The sequence below is a fragment of the Artemia franciscana genome, chromosome 9, assembly GCF_032884065.1.
Source record: "Artemia franciscana chromosome 9, ASM3288406v1, whole genome shotgun sequence".
NCBI lineage: Eukaryota > Metazoa > Arthropoda > Branchiopoda > Anostraca > Artemiidae > Artemia > Artemia franciscana.
Genome location: NC_088871.1, coordinates 9,022,635 through 9,042,098, shown reverse-complemented (window position 1 = coordinate 9,042,098; position 19,464 = coordinate 9,022,635). Strand labels below are relative to the sequence as shown.

The window sequence follows — 19,464 nt, the reverse complement described above, 5'->3', positions numbered from 1 at the left end:
TATCAAATCATCAGTTTATCAAATTATCAATCAAATTACCAAAATATCAAAAATAGTTTATTTATTACATCACTCGAAAATACAGCATTCTAGAAAATCTAACCTGTTCGTATCTTATATTTTTACAGGGATTCTCAAATATAAAAATAATAAAAATATTAAAATATATAGTATATAATTATATACTTTATATAATCAAAAAATGATATATAGTATATACTTAGAAAATATATAATTAAAAAAATGAATAATAAAAAAAAACATAATATAAAATACTAAAAATATAAATAATGAAAAAAAATATAACAAAAAATAATTTTCTTTTTTTTCAGGGATCCACGATGGGTAAAGAGTGAACTTGAGAACTCCTTTGGCCTCCTTTCCTAATTTAAATTAATGCCCAGGACAATCAGCATAGTGAACAGTGAACAGATTAGTAAACATAGTGAACAGATTAGTCAGATTATCGTCTATGAGCAATAATCGACACGCTTACCAACTTACCAATACAATCATCACTTACCAGACTTGTGACTTTTTTTCAGCGAGAAAGTTTAATTTAATGGTTAGTGAAGACTCACACCAGCAAATTAGTGCTGCTTGTGCTGCCACCCATGTCGATTAAAGTGTGATAATGAAATCAACCCTTGATACAGTGTTGCCTGTTCGGAAAAATTATTGATACTTGATGTTGTGAATTTGTGACTTAACTAGTCAATTGTCTAAGAAGCTAAAGCATGGATTGCTTTCACAATAGAACTGTGAGGACAAATAGGACTATGCAACTGTGCGCAGTGCACAATTCCTTTGCTTAGGAGTATGCGCAATTCCCTTATTATCTAATTTCTCATCAAATGATTCTTATAGAAATGTTCATCCCGTTAAGATAACTGTTGTTGATTGACTTTTAAAGGGCATTAGAACTTAAAATTTCTTCTCCAATAAGCACCGTTTTGAAGCTCGACGACTATTAATTCGATTGAATTATTCTGGGAAAAAAAGGCTATGTTCAGGGGCGTAATTTGCTATGGGGCAGGGGGACAAATACCTCTCCCATACCTCGCCCCCCCTCAGAACCCTGTTTTATTCTTGAAAACACCCTTTTTTAGTATTTTCATTGAAAAACGACTTTTTTGTATTTCCATTAATTAAATTGACGAATTCCAACCCCCCCCTCCTACATTTGGAAAGATACATTTTTCTTGTAGCATTTATAGCTTGGCTCATTATAACAACATATTACAATGGATGAGTTTTGACAATCTGATGCACCCACACTCTCTTCTAGAGTTATCTATGTTTTGTTGCATCAGCCGTCCTGGCCGAATGGGTTGGTGCACTGGATTCGGGATCCCTTGTCTAAGAGGACGCGGGTTCGAATCCCAGTGTACCCAATTCTTCAGTTTGGGACGGGGGTCAGTGGCGTGACTCTGTAAGCTTAGCCAGAGTCGACCCAGCTCTAAATAGGTACCTGGAGAAATCTGGGGAAGGTAAACAGGAAGGGTGTGCGAAAGCACACGATGGCTGGCCCCCAACCCCCCATTGCACTCCTGGCTAAGGGCCAAGAAATGGAGATCAGCACCGCCGGTACGGACTGTAAAGTCTAATGCCGTATTGTTTACCTTTTTTACCTTTTTTTTTTGTTGCATCAAAAACTTAGACGGTAGCTAATAGAATACAGCTTGCTCTACTTATCTCTGTCTCGGTTTATGCAGTTTTTGAAAAAAAACAGTGTTTTTAATTGTAATTTCGCTCATTATATTTAGATATAATGATATAATGATTAGATATAAATAAGATATAATTTAGACTGGGCATGAAGGAAGCTTACTCTTATTCAATACTTTTGAATTTTAAATTTAAGCTATCTTAGAGGCTATTTGTCTTTTTACTGCAAATTTTTTGGTTTGAATAGCCAATCCATGGAATTGTTTTCCACTCAATCTGTTAATTCTAAGTCGTGTAATATTTTGTAATCCTAAAATGATAAGATTTTGTTACAGAGCTGAATAAGCCTGATTCTCCAAACTCGTCCCTCAATAGCTCAACTTATCCCTCAAAACTCATCCAGATTCTCCTAATCCCTAAAACAATTCTCCAAACTTATTCTCTTCATTAGTACTTCTTTTTCATAGATAATAAGTGATTTTTGTGTTGGTATTTTGTCAGAAAAATGGGTACTTGTTTAGTTCCTTTAAAATTGAGTTACTTTAGAAAACCAAAGAATTGTTTGTTAATTTTTAGTATATTTTTCTAATCGTCACTATGAGTGCGCATTTTTCTTGGTGTATATTAAACTCCCATATCAATTGAGTATGTAAATAGATTCGGTATTAAAGGCTATTCAAATTTTTGTGCGGTTCTTATACCGTTGCACAAGCTCGATTTTTAGCCTTGCCGAAGAAATCCGTCCATTCTAAAATTTTAATACGCTGTTGATGTTGTGTTGTCTCTTTTACTTGATGAATAGTTAATGCTAAAAGCTAAAGGTTCATTCACACTGAAATTTAGCTATTGTCAAGAATTTAGCTAATGCCTAATCCATTTGATCTAAGTTCCATCTGATTGACGAATTGAAATTGGAGCTTTCCACTATATGACAGATTCCTATAGTTTTTTTTTTCTATACTGCTAAGGATTTACAACGAAGGCTTCTGATTGGCTAGCTCTAGCATGCTCTGGAAATTATATATATGATTGTGTATAATTATAGCTAAAGTCTTGGAATTGGCTAAATCTTGGTGTTAGTGTAACCTCTGCATTAACTTATTGTAGGCTTGATTGAACTTTAAGGAGACTACTAAATTTTGACGTAGAAATTAGCTTGGGTGTATCTAAATGATATCATTTGGTTGTTTTACTAAAATATTTTTTAGTATTTTTAGATTTTGTGTTTTAGCTTTTGAATATGTTTGAACTACCAAAAATATATTGTATTACAGCATCTAAAGAATGTATTATATTAGCTTCTGATGATACCCAAAGAATAGTTGGTCACTGCAAATCTCTATGGAAATATCTTAGGAGACGAAATTTAAAGCATGTTTTGTCTCCCTCAAAGAAGTTTGGTAGGAAATACCAATTTTATATTTGTTTTAATGGATTAGATTTTAATTATTCTCTAGTTGTATTTCACATAGTCTTTCAATGTTCTGTAATTCTGAACTAGTAGCTATGGTAGATTATTTTAATGAAAATATAATTTCAAGTAATTTCTTACCTTACAGGACGCTCTAACTGTCATCACAATTTCCTTAAGCAAACTACATCAAATTCAAAGTCGAGTTAGGTGAAATTTGCTTTTTTTTTGCAAATATAAATAAAAATACCAAGCTTTTTTATATTCTTCTTGTGAAAGCCGTCTCAATTGGCATTTTCACCTATAAAATGTTAATAGTTTTTAACAGAAAACGAAATAAAATACAAAATTTTGAGGGTAAAAACTACTAATGACAGCTTGAAATAAAATTAAAACTCAAAAAGTATAGTGATAAAAGAATATTAACTTCAAATATATCATTCGGTGGACCATTAAAGCTTAACTTTTAAGTGGCGTTCCAGTGGCTATAGCTACCGAACATTGGCGGCACATCAGCCATGTGTGTAAGTGCCACAGGTGGCAGAATTTTCACATGAAATCCGACTTTTATTTATTACGTCTTATAGGGGATTTGATGCTTAACTCAGTCTCTTCTAAAAATTCAAAAAAGATATAAGAATTTTTTGACGAATTTTTTTAACCTTTTTTCAAACCTTTTTTTTTTAATCTTTTCCGAAGCTTTACTGAATCTTTTTGGGGTTCCCGTCGTCATTTCTGGAGGTGCCCATGGTCGTTAAAGATTTATCTAAGCGTTGATTTTCAGAGATTGTTAATTAATGGTGTATTGATCAGTAGTTTGTTATTTAATATCTGAACTAGGATGATTTCAATTAGTCCCATTTAGCAACTTGTTTTTAGTAAGCTATATATTGTCTTAACTATGTACATTATGGTCATTTAAAGTGAGCCAAACTATACAAAACTAAAGCAAATCTAGCTATCTAGATTCAGGTGCGTATTCAGAAATCATTTCTACCCTGAAGGAGGGGGAGAGGAATTCCTAAAATTAAACAAAAAAATTATGAGAGAGTATTTATGTTACATCGAAAAGTGGGATCGTATTCCAACTTTTCTTAATTTATTTTAATGATATTCTTCAATTTAATTAAATTAACTAATTTTATTATTTTTTATTTTAGTAAATAATTTACTTAATTTCAATTTGTAAAAAAAATATTAATCATAGGCAAAAAATAGTAAAAATAATAAGAATGGTAAAAAATGTAAAAATAGGTAAAAAATAGTAATAAAGTACATCGAGAGAGGAATTATGAGGAATTCATAAAATTAAACAAAATATTATGAAAAAAGCAAAATATATGAAAAGTCGTAAAATCTAGATATTTCGGGAATTATGCTCTCGAATGCCCCTTCCCATGCTCACTTGCCTATTGAGAAAACACATTTGTGAAAGTGAAAATGAAAGTTTAGAAAGTGGATTGTTCAATGCGGGTTAATTTGGTGACATAGAAGACATAGAAGGGTAGTTTAAAATGAAGCTCACAAGGTGTACATTCAGATATATTGAAAACTTTGTTACCGTATAATCGAAAAAAAGACGGCAGGTTAAACAAAACCTAAGTAACAAATCGAATTGAAATTAAATAAATTATTAGCTAAAAAAGTAATAAAATTAGTTAATTTGATTAAATTAAAGAATATCATTAAAATAAAGAATATAACTAATAAATAATAAAACCATATTAAATTTTTTAATAAATGTAAATTAATAAGAATTTATATAAATTGATAATAAATAGAAATAATATAAACAACCTCTCTCGATCGTATTAAGTTCATTCCATGTAGACCTTGTACAGTAATAAAGATTGGTCTTTACGCTATTAATGAACTTTGTTACAGTAATTGTTCGTAGTAATTATTTCCACTATAATTATTATTGCTTAGATACAATTGAAAAGTTGGAATAGTAAGGTATCGGTGAATTTATTTCGTCTTTTTCTTCACTGAATGTTTTGGTCTAAGTTTATAGTTTGGCTCACACATATGAATTTGCTGGAACATACGTAAAAGTCATTTAATATCATTAGGCGACTTTGTCAGCATATCAACTCATATCATTGTAATCATTCCATATCTAGGAAAACCTTTGCTTGAAATTCTTGTGTCTATTTCATAAATAATTATAATTAAAGCTTTTTTATATTTAGATTTAGGCTAACATCTAACATCTGACTTATAATCTTGTAAGCAAATCATAGCCAAGCGTCGTCGCTTGGCAGAGAATAGCGACTAATATATCTTTAAGTTAATAACATTTAGGTTTCTGATGTCTTCCTAGAAAATTTCTAGTAGTTAATAGAAATTTTCTAGAAAAATAATCTTATTTAATACCAAATTAAAAAAAATGCCAATTGTGAAGTTTTATCTAGGTATATAAAGAGAAAGCTTTTATCCAAAAACTTTTCGTTTAGAAAGCTTGTGTGTTGTTTTTTTATTGAGAAAGTGCAAGCTTTTATTTAGAGTAATGTGCCAGTTATCGATACCTAAAACATTTCAGTTTAAATAATGATAGTTCGACTTGCAATTTACTAAAATCCAAGAAGAACATATTATTTAAATTGCGTCCACTGGGAATGTTGAAAAATACAGTTTTCATATTAATAATGGTGCTACCTAATCTTATCTTTATTAAAGCAGCCAGGGGAAGCGATTGAGGTCGGGGGAGGTTTTAGGAGGTGATTGAATTTAAAAAACATTTTTTCGTATTTTCATTGAAAAAATTTAAAAAATGTCCTCACTAGATATAGATAACGCCTTTTTTTGTATCTTCATTCACAAAAATTGGGGAAAAAATACTTGCCACCCTCATGGTTTTACATTTTCGTGAAGTGGCATCCCTAAAACTTAAAAGCTGTTTTTACTACCACCAAACTGCTACTAATAAATGTCAAAACAACCAGTGCCGTTAATCCACGGCAATGTAGGGGAGACAAAACATAGTTTTCAATATATAAGAGGAGTAATTTTGCTGTTTTTCGATTTTTGTAAAGAAAATACCAGAATAAGAACATCTTTCAAAGGAAAAGAAAGTTTTTTTTTCGAAATCTGGGAATGGGGAAAATCTTGAGGGACTGGGTGAATCCCCCCTCCCAATTGACGCCACTTCCAACAACACACAAGGGCAACCAATAATAGCAAACGATGATGAAACAAAAAAAGGACAGTACCGGTGAAATGATATTCGACTGGTAACGGGTATACTACCATGTTGTAAATTACGATTTATATGGTTTGAGGAGCTGGTTTTCAGCTTTGAACAAAAACAGGTGTGAACCCAGGCTTATTTCACTGGGCCAATTAAGTTTGACATCGTAACCAAAGTTCGACTTCTGTCAGAGCCTAGATTTATATGTTGTTCGTATAACTATGCGCTATTAACTGTCTTAATATTATCTATCTATTTACTTGAATCTCAGAACCCACAAAGTAAATACTTTATTATTTTTTTTCATATGTTTACATAGGGAATTTTGGTAGTAAAAAATTTAAAGCTTTGTAGTTAATCGTGGCAGATTTGTTGTATTTCAAAAGCTGGTATGTAGCTCTAATTTTAAAGAAGAGCAGAGAAATTGAAAAATTAATCTGCTTGAACAAGCAGTTTCTATGCATACAAGACGCAGCAAATATTTTTTATATAAATGTTGGAATATCAAGTTTATTTTTCAAGTTTAAAAAGTAGATATGCCCAATTCAAAAAGTAAGAAACCTCTAGGCTCATGCAAACCCAATATGGTACCGAAAAACAAATCGGACCATTGCTACATTATTGAATAGGATGGGGTAGCAACCTCGTTTACAAAATAATGTTAACACCCCTTACAATGCCACAATCAAGCAAAATAATGTAAAAAAAAAAACACACCGTCTTTCATCTTGACTCATATGAGAGAATACTGTATAAGGATGACAGTATTGGGATAGTTTTTGAACCAAGTGAGCTGTTTGTGAAAAAAAAAAAACAGTTTTAATTAGAAGGAAAGTGTTGTTATTCTATCCCGCTTTCGTGTTATTTTACCCCCTTTTCGTGGTTCGATTGACCCTGAAGCTAAGTTCATTAAAATTATTAAAATTTCATCCAATGCCATTTCTGACTTTTTCAAATTTAACTAAAACAAACACCAAAAGCAAGAAGAACAATCGCAAATTCTTTTCTTAAGACAGTGGAAATCTAATTTGAATGAATATTTCGGCCCATGTTCAAGGGCCGTGTTCAGCATATATATATATATATATATATATATATATATATATATATATATATATATATATATATATATATATATATATATATATATATATATATATATATATATATATATATATATATATTTGCTGAGGACAGCCCTTGGACATAGGGTCGAAATATTCATTAAAATTAGATTTCTACTGTCTTACGAAAAGAATTTCCTATTGTTCTTCTTGTTTTTGATGTGTGTGATGGAAAGACAGTGTAGTCTTTATCGCTATTTACATCAAATTTAACTTTAGGATCGCAATTCATAGAGGCCGAAAAAATTTCATAATTTTCTTTATTCGAGATCTAACCATCATAAATTCTTTTAAAGTAATAGTTGCCAAAAAAATAGGGAAAGAGGTAAAAGGGGTTCAAAGATTGAAATTTAAAGCCCCATAAATATTGTTACCACTTTATTACAGCTAATTTCGATTTATATTTGCGATTTATTTTTCAATTTTTAGCTAAATAAAGTGACGAAGCTTTTCTGTAACCCGTATATGTAGTCGAAAATTTTTTAAATTTTTTCGAATTTTAAACTTTTTTAAAGCTTAAATATCACATTTGTTGTAATATTCATATTGATGTTTCAGTAAACTAATTAAAGCCATGTTTACACCAACTGACGTGTAGTTTTGAATGTGTTATTCTTAATTTAAAAAAAGTACTTGTTTTGTGATATTCAAGGTTCTTAGTTTACGGTATATCTGTATTGCAACAGGCTCTTGAATTTAGTACGAATTCTCCTTCATAACTAAAGTCTTCTTTATGTTTAGTTCTTTTCTTTTTTCTATATGAAGTTCTTTTCTAAATTTCATTCTCCATTCTCTTTATATATTTATCTTCTTCATATCTATTATTTCTTCTATTTAGCCCTTTTCGTCTTTTTCTATATGTTGTTTCTTTCTTTTCTATAGTTATTTCCTTTCTTCTTTTTCTCTTCCGTTTTACTCTATATTTAATTCTTCCTCTTTATAAATTTATCTTCTTCAGATTTCGTTTTTCTTTATAGTTAAAATACTATTTCCCAAAAAATTTCTTAAGGGCAAATGGAAAAAGCAAAAGGGCAAATAGAAAAGCATATGGTATCCGTGGAGAAGATGAGGACAGTTGGCAACTGCTCCCTTCCTATTTGTTGAAAAAAAAGAAGATATTTCAAAGCGAAAAAAATTTCCAAACTTCATATTGCTGGCATAACATGACCTTTTCAAAAAAAAATTCCCGCTGGAAGATTTTCCAACTCCCCATCTTCCAGAAAACTTATCCAGCTGACCATCATATAGTGAAGGGTTACCTTTTGTTGCCGAGTTTTCCCATGAAAGGTAAATAGTGTTCTACGCCCATAAGATAGTAAATTATCTGGGCATAGTATAAAACAGAAGGTTAAAAAATAGGATAAAGAAGGTAAAAAGATGGCAAAGATAGAGGTTAAAAGGGCTGTAAAACATCTAAGGCCAAACGAAAAGCACCCTTGTACCTCGCTGAATGTGGCAGGAGAAGGTCTTAAGGAGGGATTTGATGGAATTTCATGAGAGGGGTTAAGTCCTAAAGATTTGAATAGAGTAGGGTGGAAGAGGAGCTGGCGCTCATCTGTGTTGGTCTCATGTAGCTTAGAGCTGCAGTAAACTGTGAGTAGTGGCAGTAGTGAGAGTTAATTATTTTATAAATTATTAACAAAATACATAAAATATTTATCAGATAAGAAAATTGTTTATATTTTCAACCTTGTCTATTAGCGTATGTCACAAAAAGTTATCCCATCGCTATAATATTTAGCTAGAGTTCGTAGTGAGTGACTGGTTTTTACCTTTTCTCTACCTTAACTTAGGGTAAGGTCCTTACCTTACCTTTCATTTTTTCTATGAATCTCAATTGTTGATGATTAGCACAAATAAAGATCTGTGTATACTTTTCGTTTTTTCATACCTTTACAATGGCGCTAATTTAACCTAGTCATAAGATCTTACATAACATGCATACAGGGGTATATTCCAGGTTACTACAGAAATGTAATCTTATCCGACTTTAACTATATGCAGTCTTTCAAACAAGACAACGCCACAATTTAACCTCTAATCCTTAATCGTTAAAAATGAAATGAAGAAAGCACGTTTGGTTATAATTTAAGCTTAAAAATTTAATTTAAGATTAAAAATTGTTTCTCTGGTCAAAATATATAACCAAACTGCAAAGATATTCATGAAAAATTTATTAATTGGTTTCTTTATGTCAAAAAGGTACGTCAGTTCAAGTGAATATATGGGAGTCAATGACTTTTTCATTTTTTTTTTGCCATGAAATTCGAAAAAGTGTTGTTAAAATCCAGGTGGGGTAATTGTAACCTCTCTACCCACAATTAGCACCCCTGATGTCACAAATAGCCTCTAAAAATAAACTTGAAAACCTGCATAGAAATTCTTGTAACGATTTCATTTTTATCTTCAGCTCACACAGGCGCGTCTTACCACATAAAAAGCTTTTTAACCTTTTTTGTCAGATTTCATTCGGTTTTTGCTGTGAGATCCTGCGTCGTGTTGGTCCGAAATTAAAAAAACAATTTTAACCAAAATGTAGAAAAAATGTATCAGTTATAAAGATAGCAATAATATTTTTACTGGATCTCCTATTTCCAACTTTACCGTTTTCATTTCAACAAACAGAAATAACCAGTTAAAATTTCGAACTGGTTATTCGAACCAGTTCAATTTCGAACTGGTGTACTCTGCACGAGGAAATTCGCGTCAGAAAAAAGACGCAGAAAAAAAGACGTCAGAACCAATGGTTACCTTCCACTCAGTTTTGGGTGGCATTTTGAACCCATTTTGTCTTATGCCAATGCTTGTAGTTCAGAGTATAATCGCATTTATTTAAATTCAGCACTCCTAGAACAAAGAGAAGGGGCTTATGCCGGAAATCTTCCTTAAAAAAAGAGAAAAAACCAATTGCGTAAAAACTTGCAGCTTTTGTAAAAATATCCTCATTTCCAGAAACTTGTTATCAAAACCTTTGCCCCCTCCCTGCATTGATTTATGTTACTTCCCATGAATCCAAACTCTTAATGGAAGAGATCATTTAGTTCATTTTTTTATGAATTTTCTGTTTTTGTAGAAATTTGTTTTCAAAACCTTTGTCCCCCCCCCTCCGCATGAATTTGTGCTAGTTTCCGTGAATCCAAACTCTTAATGAAAGAGATCAATTAGTTCATTTTTTATGAATTTTCTATTTTATTTGGTCAATGTTAATAACCTGGAATTACCCATTAACAATTTTATTTTGTCTTAGTTGTGATACAATAAAGAGGTGAAGAACATAGAATGTAAACGTATTTTGTTTTAATGGTATTTAGTGAAGGTTTATTAATTTTTGTTATAGTCTCTCTATTTATCGCTATAATCTGTATTTGTTGTAGTGATTTTGAATAGTTTATATTTGGGCTAGGGTTCAAAATGGGAAATAAAATTTTATCAGAATAATTAGTTCCTTGTTATACTTCGAGTTGAATAGGATGAAAAAATTAATGGTGTGGTAAATGAAAATATGATAAAAAGTCCAGATACAAATACCAAATAATTCAACGAAAATAAATTAATTTTCATGGCATCAGTAAACACCCCAACATCTTTTATTTTACTAGTGTAGATTTTTACATTTCTTTTATGTTTATTTAATTATAAGCCATGTGAGTGAGAGGGGTTATACTATCAGATTATGCTTGTGCACTGGAAAATCACGGGCACTAAAAAATATTATTGAATTTTTGCGCATAAACAATACTAACAAGAAACAAGTATTATGGGCTGGGCATATATTCCATTTTTTAGATATTATTTTTGGGCAATTTTCGTTATAATTTTTTTGCTACCCCACCCTGGAAAAATCTCCGCATATATGCCTTATAGTACCAGAACTAGACAAGTTGCGTCAATATTGCGAAATATATCATATATATACATACAGAAGACATCTATGTTTTAGAAGGACACAATTTTAAAATGAATACGATAAGAAGTCCAAATACAAATACCAAATAATTCGAAGAAAATAGATTTAACTATTGTCGTGAAATACTTCACACAGAGCGTCTAAACAGTGATTTCTAACAAATTTTGGACGATTCCACCAAGGCATTCCTAAAATCGTATTACCCCCCCTCCCCTTTCGGTATTTTAACTTTGTTATTCGATATTCGTTTGAAGGAAGCTTAAAGACCAGTAGCTTGGAATCTTTTCGGGTAATCCTCTAGACATAATTCATACTAATGAAAAATATTCTGTATATAAAACACCTTTACTAAAATGCATGTCTTTATGCAATATTTTCATGTACATTTTTCTTGCATGTGTAGATTTGTACATGGTAGTGCCGTGTATTTTGTACAACACTACTATGAATATGTTTCAGCTCTTTAAATACATATGAACCTGACGTCATTCTCGGGAAAATTGTTTTCTTTTTCAAGATTAAGGCTCTAAAGTATAGTCAGTCAGCCAAATGGAACACGCCCTGCCGCGAACCCACCAAAACACTGTCATACCCCACCAGAGAACCCACCAAAACATTGTCATGACCCACCAGAGGACCCACAAAAATATTACCATACCCCACTGGAGGACCCTCCAAAACATTGCCATACCCCAGCGGAGGCCCCACTAAAATATTGCCATACCCCACCGGAGGACCCACCAAAATATTGCCACACCCATTGTTTTGGGTGTGCCACACATTGACCCAACATATTACTTCCATACCCCACAGGGGGACCCACCAAAACATTGCCATACCCCAGCGGAGGCCCCACTAAAATATTGCCATACCCCACCGGAGGACCCACCAAAATATTGCCACACCCCACTGAAGGATCTACCAAAATACTGCCATACCCCACCGGGAGACCCACCAAGACATTCCCGTACCTCACTGGAGGACCCATCAAAAACATTGCCATACCCCACTGGTAGGGCCTATATCCAACTTTGGGAATCATGTGTCTAAAAGCTTTCATCAAACAATTTAGTTCTTAATTTCTAAATACATTCATTAACCAGTTAATGTTCCTTTCCACTATAGCATTTTTAGCTTTAGTCACGGTTTTCAAACAGTTCGTGGTAACGAACTGTAGTAAGGAGCGACCCGGCTCAATAGTAACCAAAACTCTAAAAAATTAAATTTTGATATCAATAGCTACATCAAAAGAATTGCATTTTAATGCTGATTTTAAATATATAAGTTTCATCAAGTTTAGTCTTACCAATCAAAAGTTACGAGCCTGAGAAAATTTGCCTTATTTAGGAAAATAGGAGGAAACACCCCCTAAAAGTCGTAGGATCTTAGTGAAAATGACACCATCAGATTCAACGTATCAGATAACCCTACTGTAGAGGTTTCAAGCTCCTATCTACAAAAATGTGGAATTTTGTATTTTTTGCCAGAAGACAAATCACGGGTGCGTGTTTATTTGTTTGTTTTTTTCCCCCAGGGGTCAACGTATCGACCAAGTGGTCCTAGGATGTCGCAAGAGGGCTCATTCTAACGGAAATGAAAAGTTCTAGTGCCCTTTTTAAGTGACCAAAAAAATTGGAGGGCATCTAGGCCCCCTCCCACGCTCATTTTTTTCCCAAAGTCAACGGATCAAAATTTTGAGATAGCCATTTTGTTCAGCATAGTCGAAAACCATAATAACTATGTCTTTGGGGATGACTTACTCCCCCAGAATCCCTGGGGGAGGGGCTGCAAGTTACAAACTTTGACCAGTGTTTACATATAGTAATGGTTATTGGGAAGTGTACAGACGTTTTCAGGGGGATTTTATTTTGTTTGGGGGTGGGGCTGAGGAGAGGGGGCTATGTTGGAGGATCTTTCCTTGGAGGAATCTGTCATGGGGGAAGAAAAATTCAATGAAAAGGGCGCAGGATTCTCTAGCATTACTATAAGAAAACAATGAAAAATAAACATGAAAACGTTTTTTCAAATGAAAGGAAGAAGTAGCATTGAAACTTAAAACGAACAGAGATTATTACGCATATGAGGGGTTCTAAAAATACTTTAGCATAAAGAGCGAGGTATTTAGGAGGAGATAAATACCTCGCTCTTTATGCTAAAGTATTTTTAGTAATTTCAACTATTTATTCTACGGCCTTTCTGATTCAGGGGTCATTCTTAAAGAATTGGGACAAAACTTACGATTTAGTGTAAAGAACGAGGTATTAACGAGGGTACAAACCCCCTCATATACATAATAATAATTAAAGAATATAAAAGTTTGTTACGTAAGTTAATTCTAAAGTTACGTATATTTTTTGCTAATAAAAAAATTCGTTAAAATTAAAATTAATAGATGCCTTTTTATGTAACCGAAAAATTGCATGGCAACTAGGCCTCCTTCCCTATCCCATATTTCTCAAAATCGTATGATCAAAACTAAGAGAAAGCCATTTAGCTAAAAAAGGAATTAATATGCAAATTTCGTTTGAATAGTTTACGTGTGGAGAGTCAAAATCAAACATGCATTAATTCAAAAACGTTCAGAAATTACATAAAAAAAAACTAGGTTTTTTTAACTGAAAGTAAGGAGCGACATTAAAACTTAAAACGAACAGAAATTACTCCGTATATGAAATGGATTGTTCCCTCCGCAATCCCTCGCTCTTTACGCTAAAGTTTGACTCTTTGCCACAATTCTGCTTTTTAAAACAATTAAAAGTTTAGCGTAAAGAGCGAGGGATTGCGGAGGGAACAATCCATTTCATATACGGAGTAATTTCTGTTCGTTTTAAGTTTTAATGTCGCTCCTTACTTTCAGTTAAAAAAACCTAGTTTTTTTTATGTAATTTTGAATGAAAGCCAAGAAATGGTCTCTGATATGATACCACCGGCACCAGTGGTTATAACACCCAATTTTTTTTATATTAAAATAAATAAATAAATTGAGGACATACATAAACCTTTTCTTAAGGGGGGAGGGGTAAGGGTGTCTCCAAGAAGCTGGAATCGTCAGCTGTCTCGAAAAAGCCGTCTTTTCAGAAAATGTATTTCTTTTCAAACGAAACTTTATGCTATTTATGCATTTTTTTTGTCATCCAGGGGGAAGGGGTCGAAAATTTTGTAAGCCGGCTGCAATCAAATTCTATAGATACTGTAGAAGTTTCAAGCTCCTATCTACAAAAATGTGGAATTTCGTATTTTTTGCCAGAAGACAAATCACGGGTGCGTGTTTATTTGTTTGTTTTTTTTTTTGTTTTTTTTTTCTTTTCCCCAGGGGTCATCGTATCGACCAAGTGGTCCTAGAATGTCGCAAGAGGGCTCATTCTAACGGAAATGAAAAGTTCTAGTGCCCTTTTTAAGTGACCAAAAAAATTGGAGGGCATCTAGGCCCCCTCCCACGCTCATTTTTTTCCCAAAGTCAACGGATCAAAATTTTGAGATAGCCATTTTGTTCAGTATAGTTGAAAACCATAATAACTATGTCTTTGGGGATGACTTACTCCCCAACAATCCCTGGGGGAGGGGCTGCAAGTTACAAACTTTGACCAGTGTTTACATATAGTATGTAAACACTGTTTACATGTGTTTTCATAATTTCTGGATCAAGCAATCATAGTTTTGCAAAGAATTATGACTGTAATGTCTATTTTGATGACATCTGTATGAATAAAGCATAAAAATAATTAGGTGGCAGAAGTAGTCTTGCTTTTGGGTTTTATTTTAGTGATTCTGTTACTGTCTTACAGCCAGGGCCGTCAGGTATGGAAAGGAGGGGGTGTCCCCTCTAATATCTTTAGGCACTCGGAAAAGAAAAAAATCTATTGGTAAAATCTTTGCTTGAAGCATCATTATTTTCCGACGCCACCAAAATTTTTTGTTCCGTAAAACAAAAACCAGGAAAATACTGACATGTCATCTACAGAGACCTCGAACTTGGTCTGTAAACCCAGCAGTATTACTGATTCCTGCCGAGATTATTTTTATAAATCGTAGTTATTATTTTTAAATAATTGCTATTCAAATAAACATAAGAGTATACCTAAAAAGAACGTTGCCATATTTAATAGACAATTATGCTTTAATAAACAGTTTTGTGAATTTATAAACAATAGTGAATAAACAACATTTGATAATAAAAACAGTATTTAATAATCAATATTTAATAATTAGTTTTATTAAAAAATAGCTTTTTTAATATTTTAAAAACAATGTTTAAAGCTTTTGTAGGAAACATAAATCTAAGTCACCGGCAAAATATATAAGATTATTTTTATAACTCATAATTATCCTTATTAAGTCATTACTTTTTAAATAAACATTATTACATAATTAATAAAAAAATCAATAGTATTTAGTAGAAAAATATAATTCAATTAGCATTTTTATAAATTTTATAAATAATATTTAAATAACAAAATTTAATACTTTTTTTGTATTAAACAAAATTTAATAATAAAAACAATCAGACTGGACTTTCTTAGGTAACCCATGATTTGTCATTAAATTTCACAAACTTTTTTTATTTCTATGGGCAGGGGGGGGGGGGAATTTCACAGTAATTTTCAAATAGTTCCTTGCTGAATAAACTCACCATTTTTTCACCACCGGACAATGACAGGATATCACCCCAGTTACTAGCTGAGAACTATTCTTTATAAGGATTTACTAGCTGGTGTATAGAATCTGTGCACCACACTTTTTTCACCATACCAAAAAACACACAGATAATCACTCACACCTACTGAAATTAGCATAATTGTGGTATTTTAATATTCAGGACAGTTGCCAAAAGTGAGATCCAGCATACAGTCACCTCTTGTTGGCACATTGACAACTTGCTCAAGTGACAGAGCATTGCTTAGCCATTTGGGATCCAAATCGTCTGCGTTGGGATACAGGGATCGTGCGTTGTCAGTGCACTGCTGTAAGTAACTTACAAGGTCTCGGCGTTAGGGACCACAAGTATGTGATAAACAACACATAAAATCAGTGACGGGACTTCCACAAGGTGGTTTCTTAGACATTCACCACAAGTATAAGACTTTAAACTGTATTTATATTGTATATCGTTAAAATTGAGAACTCTAATTTTTATTGATAATCGGAAAATAATACCGACGCAACCACCACGTCTTATTACGATGCCGTTAGGAATCCCTCGTAGTTTGAAATTGGTATCATATCCCTTCCTAAAGCCCCTGCTGATTCTAGGTGGGAGTCAAAGGTCAAGCTAAGCCTGTATACCTCCATGGCGGTGATGGTAGTTACAGGCAATGAGGCTCGATCTTCCGTCCCTGGGCACCGGAGGAAATCCGGCAGCGCACCTCAAAGCGGTGGAAGGGTGTAAACACCGCTGAGCTCCAAGCCGAGCGATTTGGTGGCCAACGCGCTCCAGGTGACCCGCAAGACTGGGGACCTTACGGTCAACTCTATTCCCAAGAAACATTGATGGATCTGAGACCTAGAAGAAAAGTTGTAACAACTACGGCGTCCCCGGCAAGCGACGCGGCCCTCATATTGGCGCGGGTGTCGAGAAGTAAACTAGCCAACCATACTACGGCGTTCCTGGCAGGCGACGCGACTTTGAATATGGCGGCGAAGTCGAAAAATCTTTTCAACGCCATAAATCTAGGAAAACCTACCACAGTCATTAAACAGGCAAAATCTAGAATAATTATTGGATGCTGGAATGTAAGATCCGCTAAACAAGAAGCCACACAAGCTTTTTTTGTCCATGAGATGGAGAAGTACAACATAGACATACTCTGCATATCCGAGACCAGAATCTCCGGTTCTGGCTCTATAGTTATAACGGCTCCAGAAACACTACATCAGTTTCACTTTTTCTATTCCGGAATAGAAGATAATTCAGGACTCCACGGAGTTGGTTTCATCATGAACCAAAGAACCAGAAACGCTCTCCTAGAATGGGAACCAGTCTCCTGTAGACTTGCTAGAATCAGACTAAAAGGAAATCCTGCAAATGTGTCCATAATTTCTACCTATGCCCCCACCCGTGATGCTACTGAAACGACCAAGGATGATTTCTGCAGTGAACTGCAGCAGTTGTCTTCTTCTATAGCTGCACATGATTACTTGATTGTTGCTGGAGACTTCAACGCAAGAGTTGGTCCATCTGACCGTACCACAAGACAAATACTGGGAAAATTTGGACAGGGTCACAGATGCGAGAATGGGCAGAGGTTGGTAAACTATGCCTTGATGAACCACCTTGTTATCACCAATACCATATTTCAACACAAACCTAGCCACCTCTTAACTTGGCATTCAAATGACGGTGTTACTAAGGCCCAAATTGACTTCATTCTCGTACGCCAGCGCTGGAGAAGCTCCGTGCAGGACTCCCGCTCTTACAACGGTGCGGACAGAGGCTCACAGTCTGGACCTGACCACAGGCTCGTCGCAGCAAAAATTTTGCTACGTCTTGCAATTCGAAGAAAAAACAAGTCCAAGGTCGGCTTCGATATCGGTAAACTTCAAGACAAAGAAGTGCGGCAGGCCCTCAATTTGGAACTAACTGACCGGTTTGACGCCCTCAGCTCTGATGAAAACCTAACCCCCGATAAGAGATGTGAGACCTTTAAAACCGTGATGACAGAGACTGCCGATGAGATCCTAGGCCGAGCAAAAATCAAACGACAACACTGGATAACCGCTAGAACCCTGTCAATAGTCGGTTAGCGAAGACAAAAGATGGGAGGCCTTAAAGAAGAAACAAAGGAGTTACGCAGACAGGTAAAACGCTCTGTTCGGCTGGACCGTCGCCAAATGTGGGAAGATGCTGCCGAGTCATTAGAGAAAGCAGCACGCTTACATGACGCCCGCAAGCTTTACCAGATCCTGAAGGAATCCGTTGGTAAGAAAGCTGCTGTCTCAGAAATAATCAAAAACAGATCAGGAAAAATCATTAGTTGTCAGAAGGAACGTTCAGCAAGATGGAAGGATCGCTTTCAGCTCCTCCTGAACCCATGCCCTTCATCTGCTCATGATGCCTTCCCACGTTCCGTCTCTAAAGGGCCTTACGATATCAAGCTGGATATACCGACCAGAGCCGAAATACTAAAAGCGATCAAAACCCTAAAAAACCACAAAGCCCAGGTGAAGACGGCCTCCCCCCGGAACTATACAAACAATGCCCTGAGGTCACTGCTGAACAGCTCCATGGCATTCTCGAAGAAGGGTGGAGGACCAACACTTTTCCAAAAGACTGGAAAACATCAGTCATCCTCCCTTTCTATAAGAAAGGAGACAAAACCGAATGCAAAAATTACCACGGAATAAGTCTCATAGACATTGCCGTCAGAATATTCGGGATCATACTCTTGAACCGCTTCAAAGGGGCAAGGGAGGAAAGAACTCGAGGAAATCAAGCCGGCTTTCGACCAGGTAGAGGGTGTACTGATAATATCTGCGCCTTTCGCCTCATTATCCAGCAGTTTGAAAGATACAACCTACCCCTGATCTTGATGTTCCTGGACTTCATTGCTGCCTTCGACTCTGTCACACGCCAGAAACTTTGGAAGATCCTAGAGAATGACGGAATGCCGCTGAAATTTGTTGAACTGATGAAGGCATACTATGACGCTTCAGTGAGCCGAGTTAGAATCTATGGCGAAGAAACCGAAGAATTTCTGGTTGAGTTCGGAGTAAAACAAGGATGTGTCCTCTCTCCGACTCTGTTCAATTATTGCATCGATTGGGTGCTTGAAAATACTCTATCGTCCTATCCAGGAGCGCAGGTTGGACAGAATCTCTCACTGACTGACCTCGATTATGCGGATGATGTTGGCCTCCTGTCAGACCCTGTAGAAGCCCAAAACATGCTTGACAGCGCTGTGGCCTGCGCAGATCTGATCGGCTTGAAAGTCAGCACAGAGAAAACGAAATTCATGGCTATTAACCACGACACAGGACAATTCCCACTAACTGTCAACCAAGTTCAGCAGGAAAAAGTCAACCGTTTCACATATCTAGGCTCCCAGCTTTGTACTGACGGATCTTCCGACGCTGATATCCAACAGAGAATACAGAAAGCGCAGACAGTCTTTGCCTCCCTTCGGAAACCCTTATGGAATCGCCGTGAAATCAGTGTCCAAACGAAAGT

At 34.8% G+C, this 19,464-nt stretch overlaps 2 protein-coding genes across 5 annotated transcripts in view; both read left to right on the top strand.

Annotated features, from left to right (window-relative positions):
* LOC136030963 (protein couch potato-like) overlaps window positions 1–7,373 on the top strand; it is a 191,778-nt gene extending 184,405 nt beyond the window's left edge. For 3 of the 4 annotated variants that reach the window (XR_010618401.1, XR_010618400.1, XM_065710108.1), the window contains exon 8: window positions 333–7,373. Coding sequence is in view for 2 of the 4 variants with exons in the window: in XM_065710108.1 (XP_065566180.1) it covers window positions 333–387 (55 nt within the window). In the remaining 2 variants the exon portion in view is untranslated. The remainder of the gene's footprint in view (window positions 1–332) is intronic. The other variant, XM_065710107.1, reaches the window with a different exon arrangement.
* A 9,555-nt stretch (window positions 7,374–16,928) lies between these two features.
* On the top strand, window positions 16,929–18,041 carry LOC136031561 (craniofacial development protein 2-like). The gene has a single exon (XM_065711230.1). The coding sequence runs from the start codon at window positions 16,929–16,931 to the stop codon at window positions 18,039–18,041; it is 1,113 nt and encodes a 370-aa protein (XP_065567302.1).
* The last annotated feature ends 1,423 nt before the right edge of the window (window positions 18,042–19,464 follow it).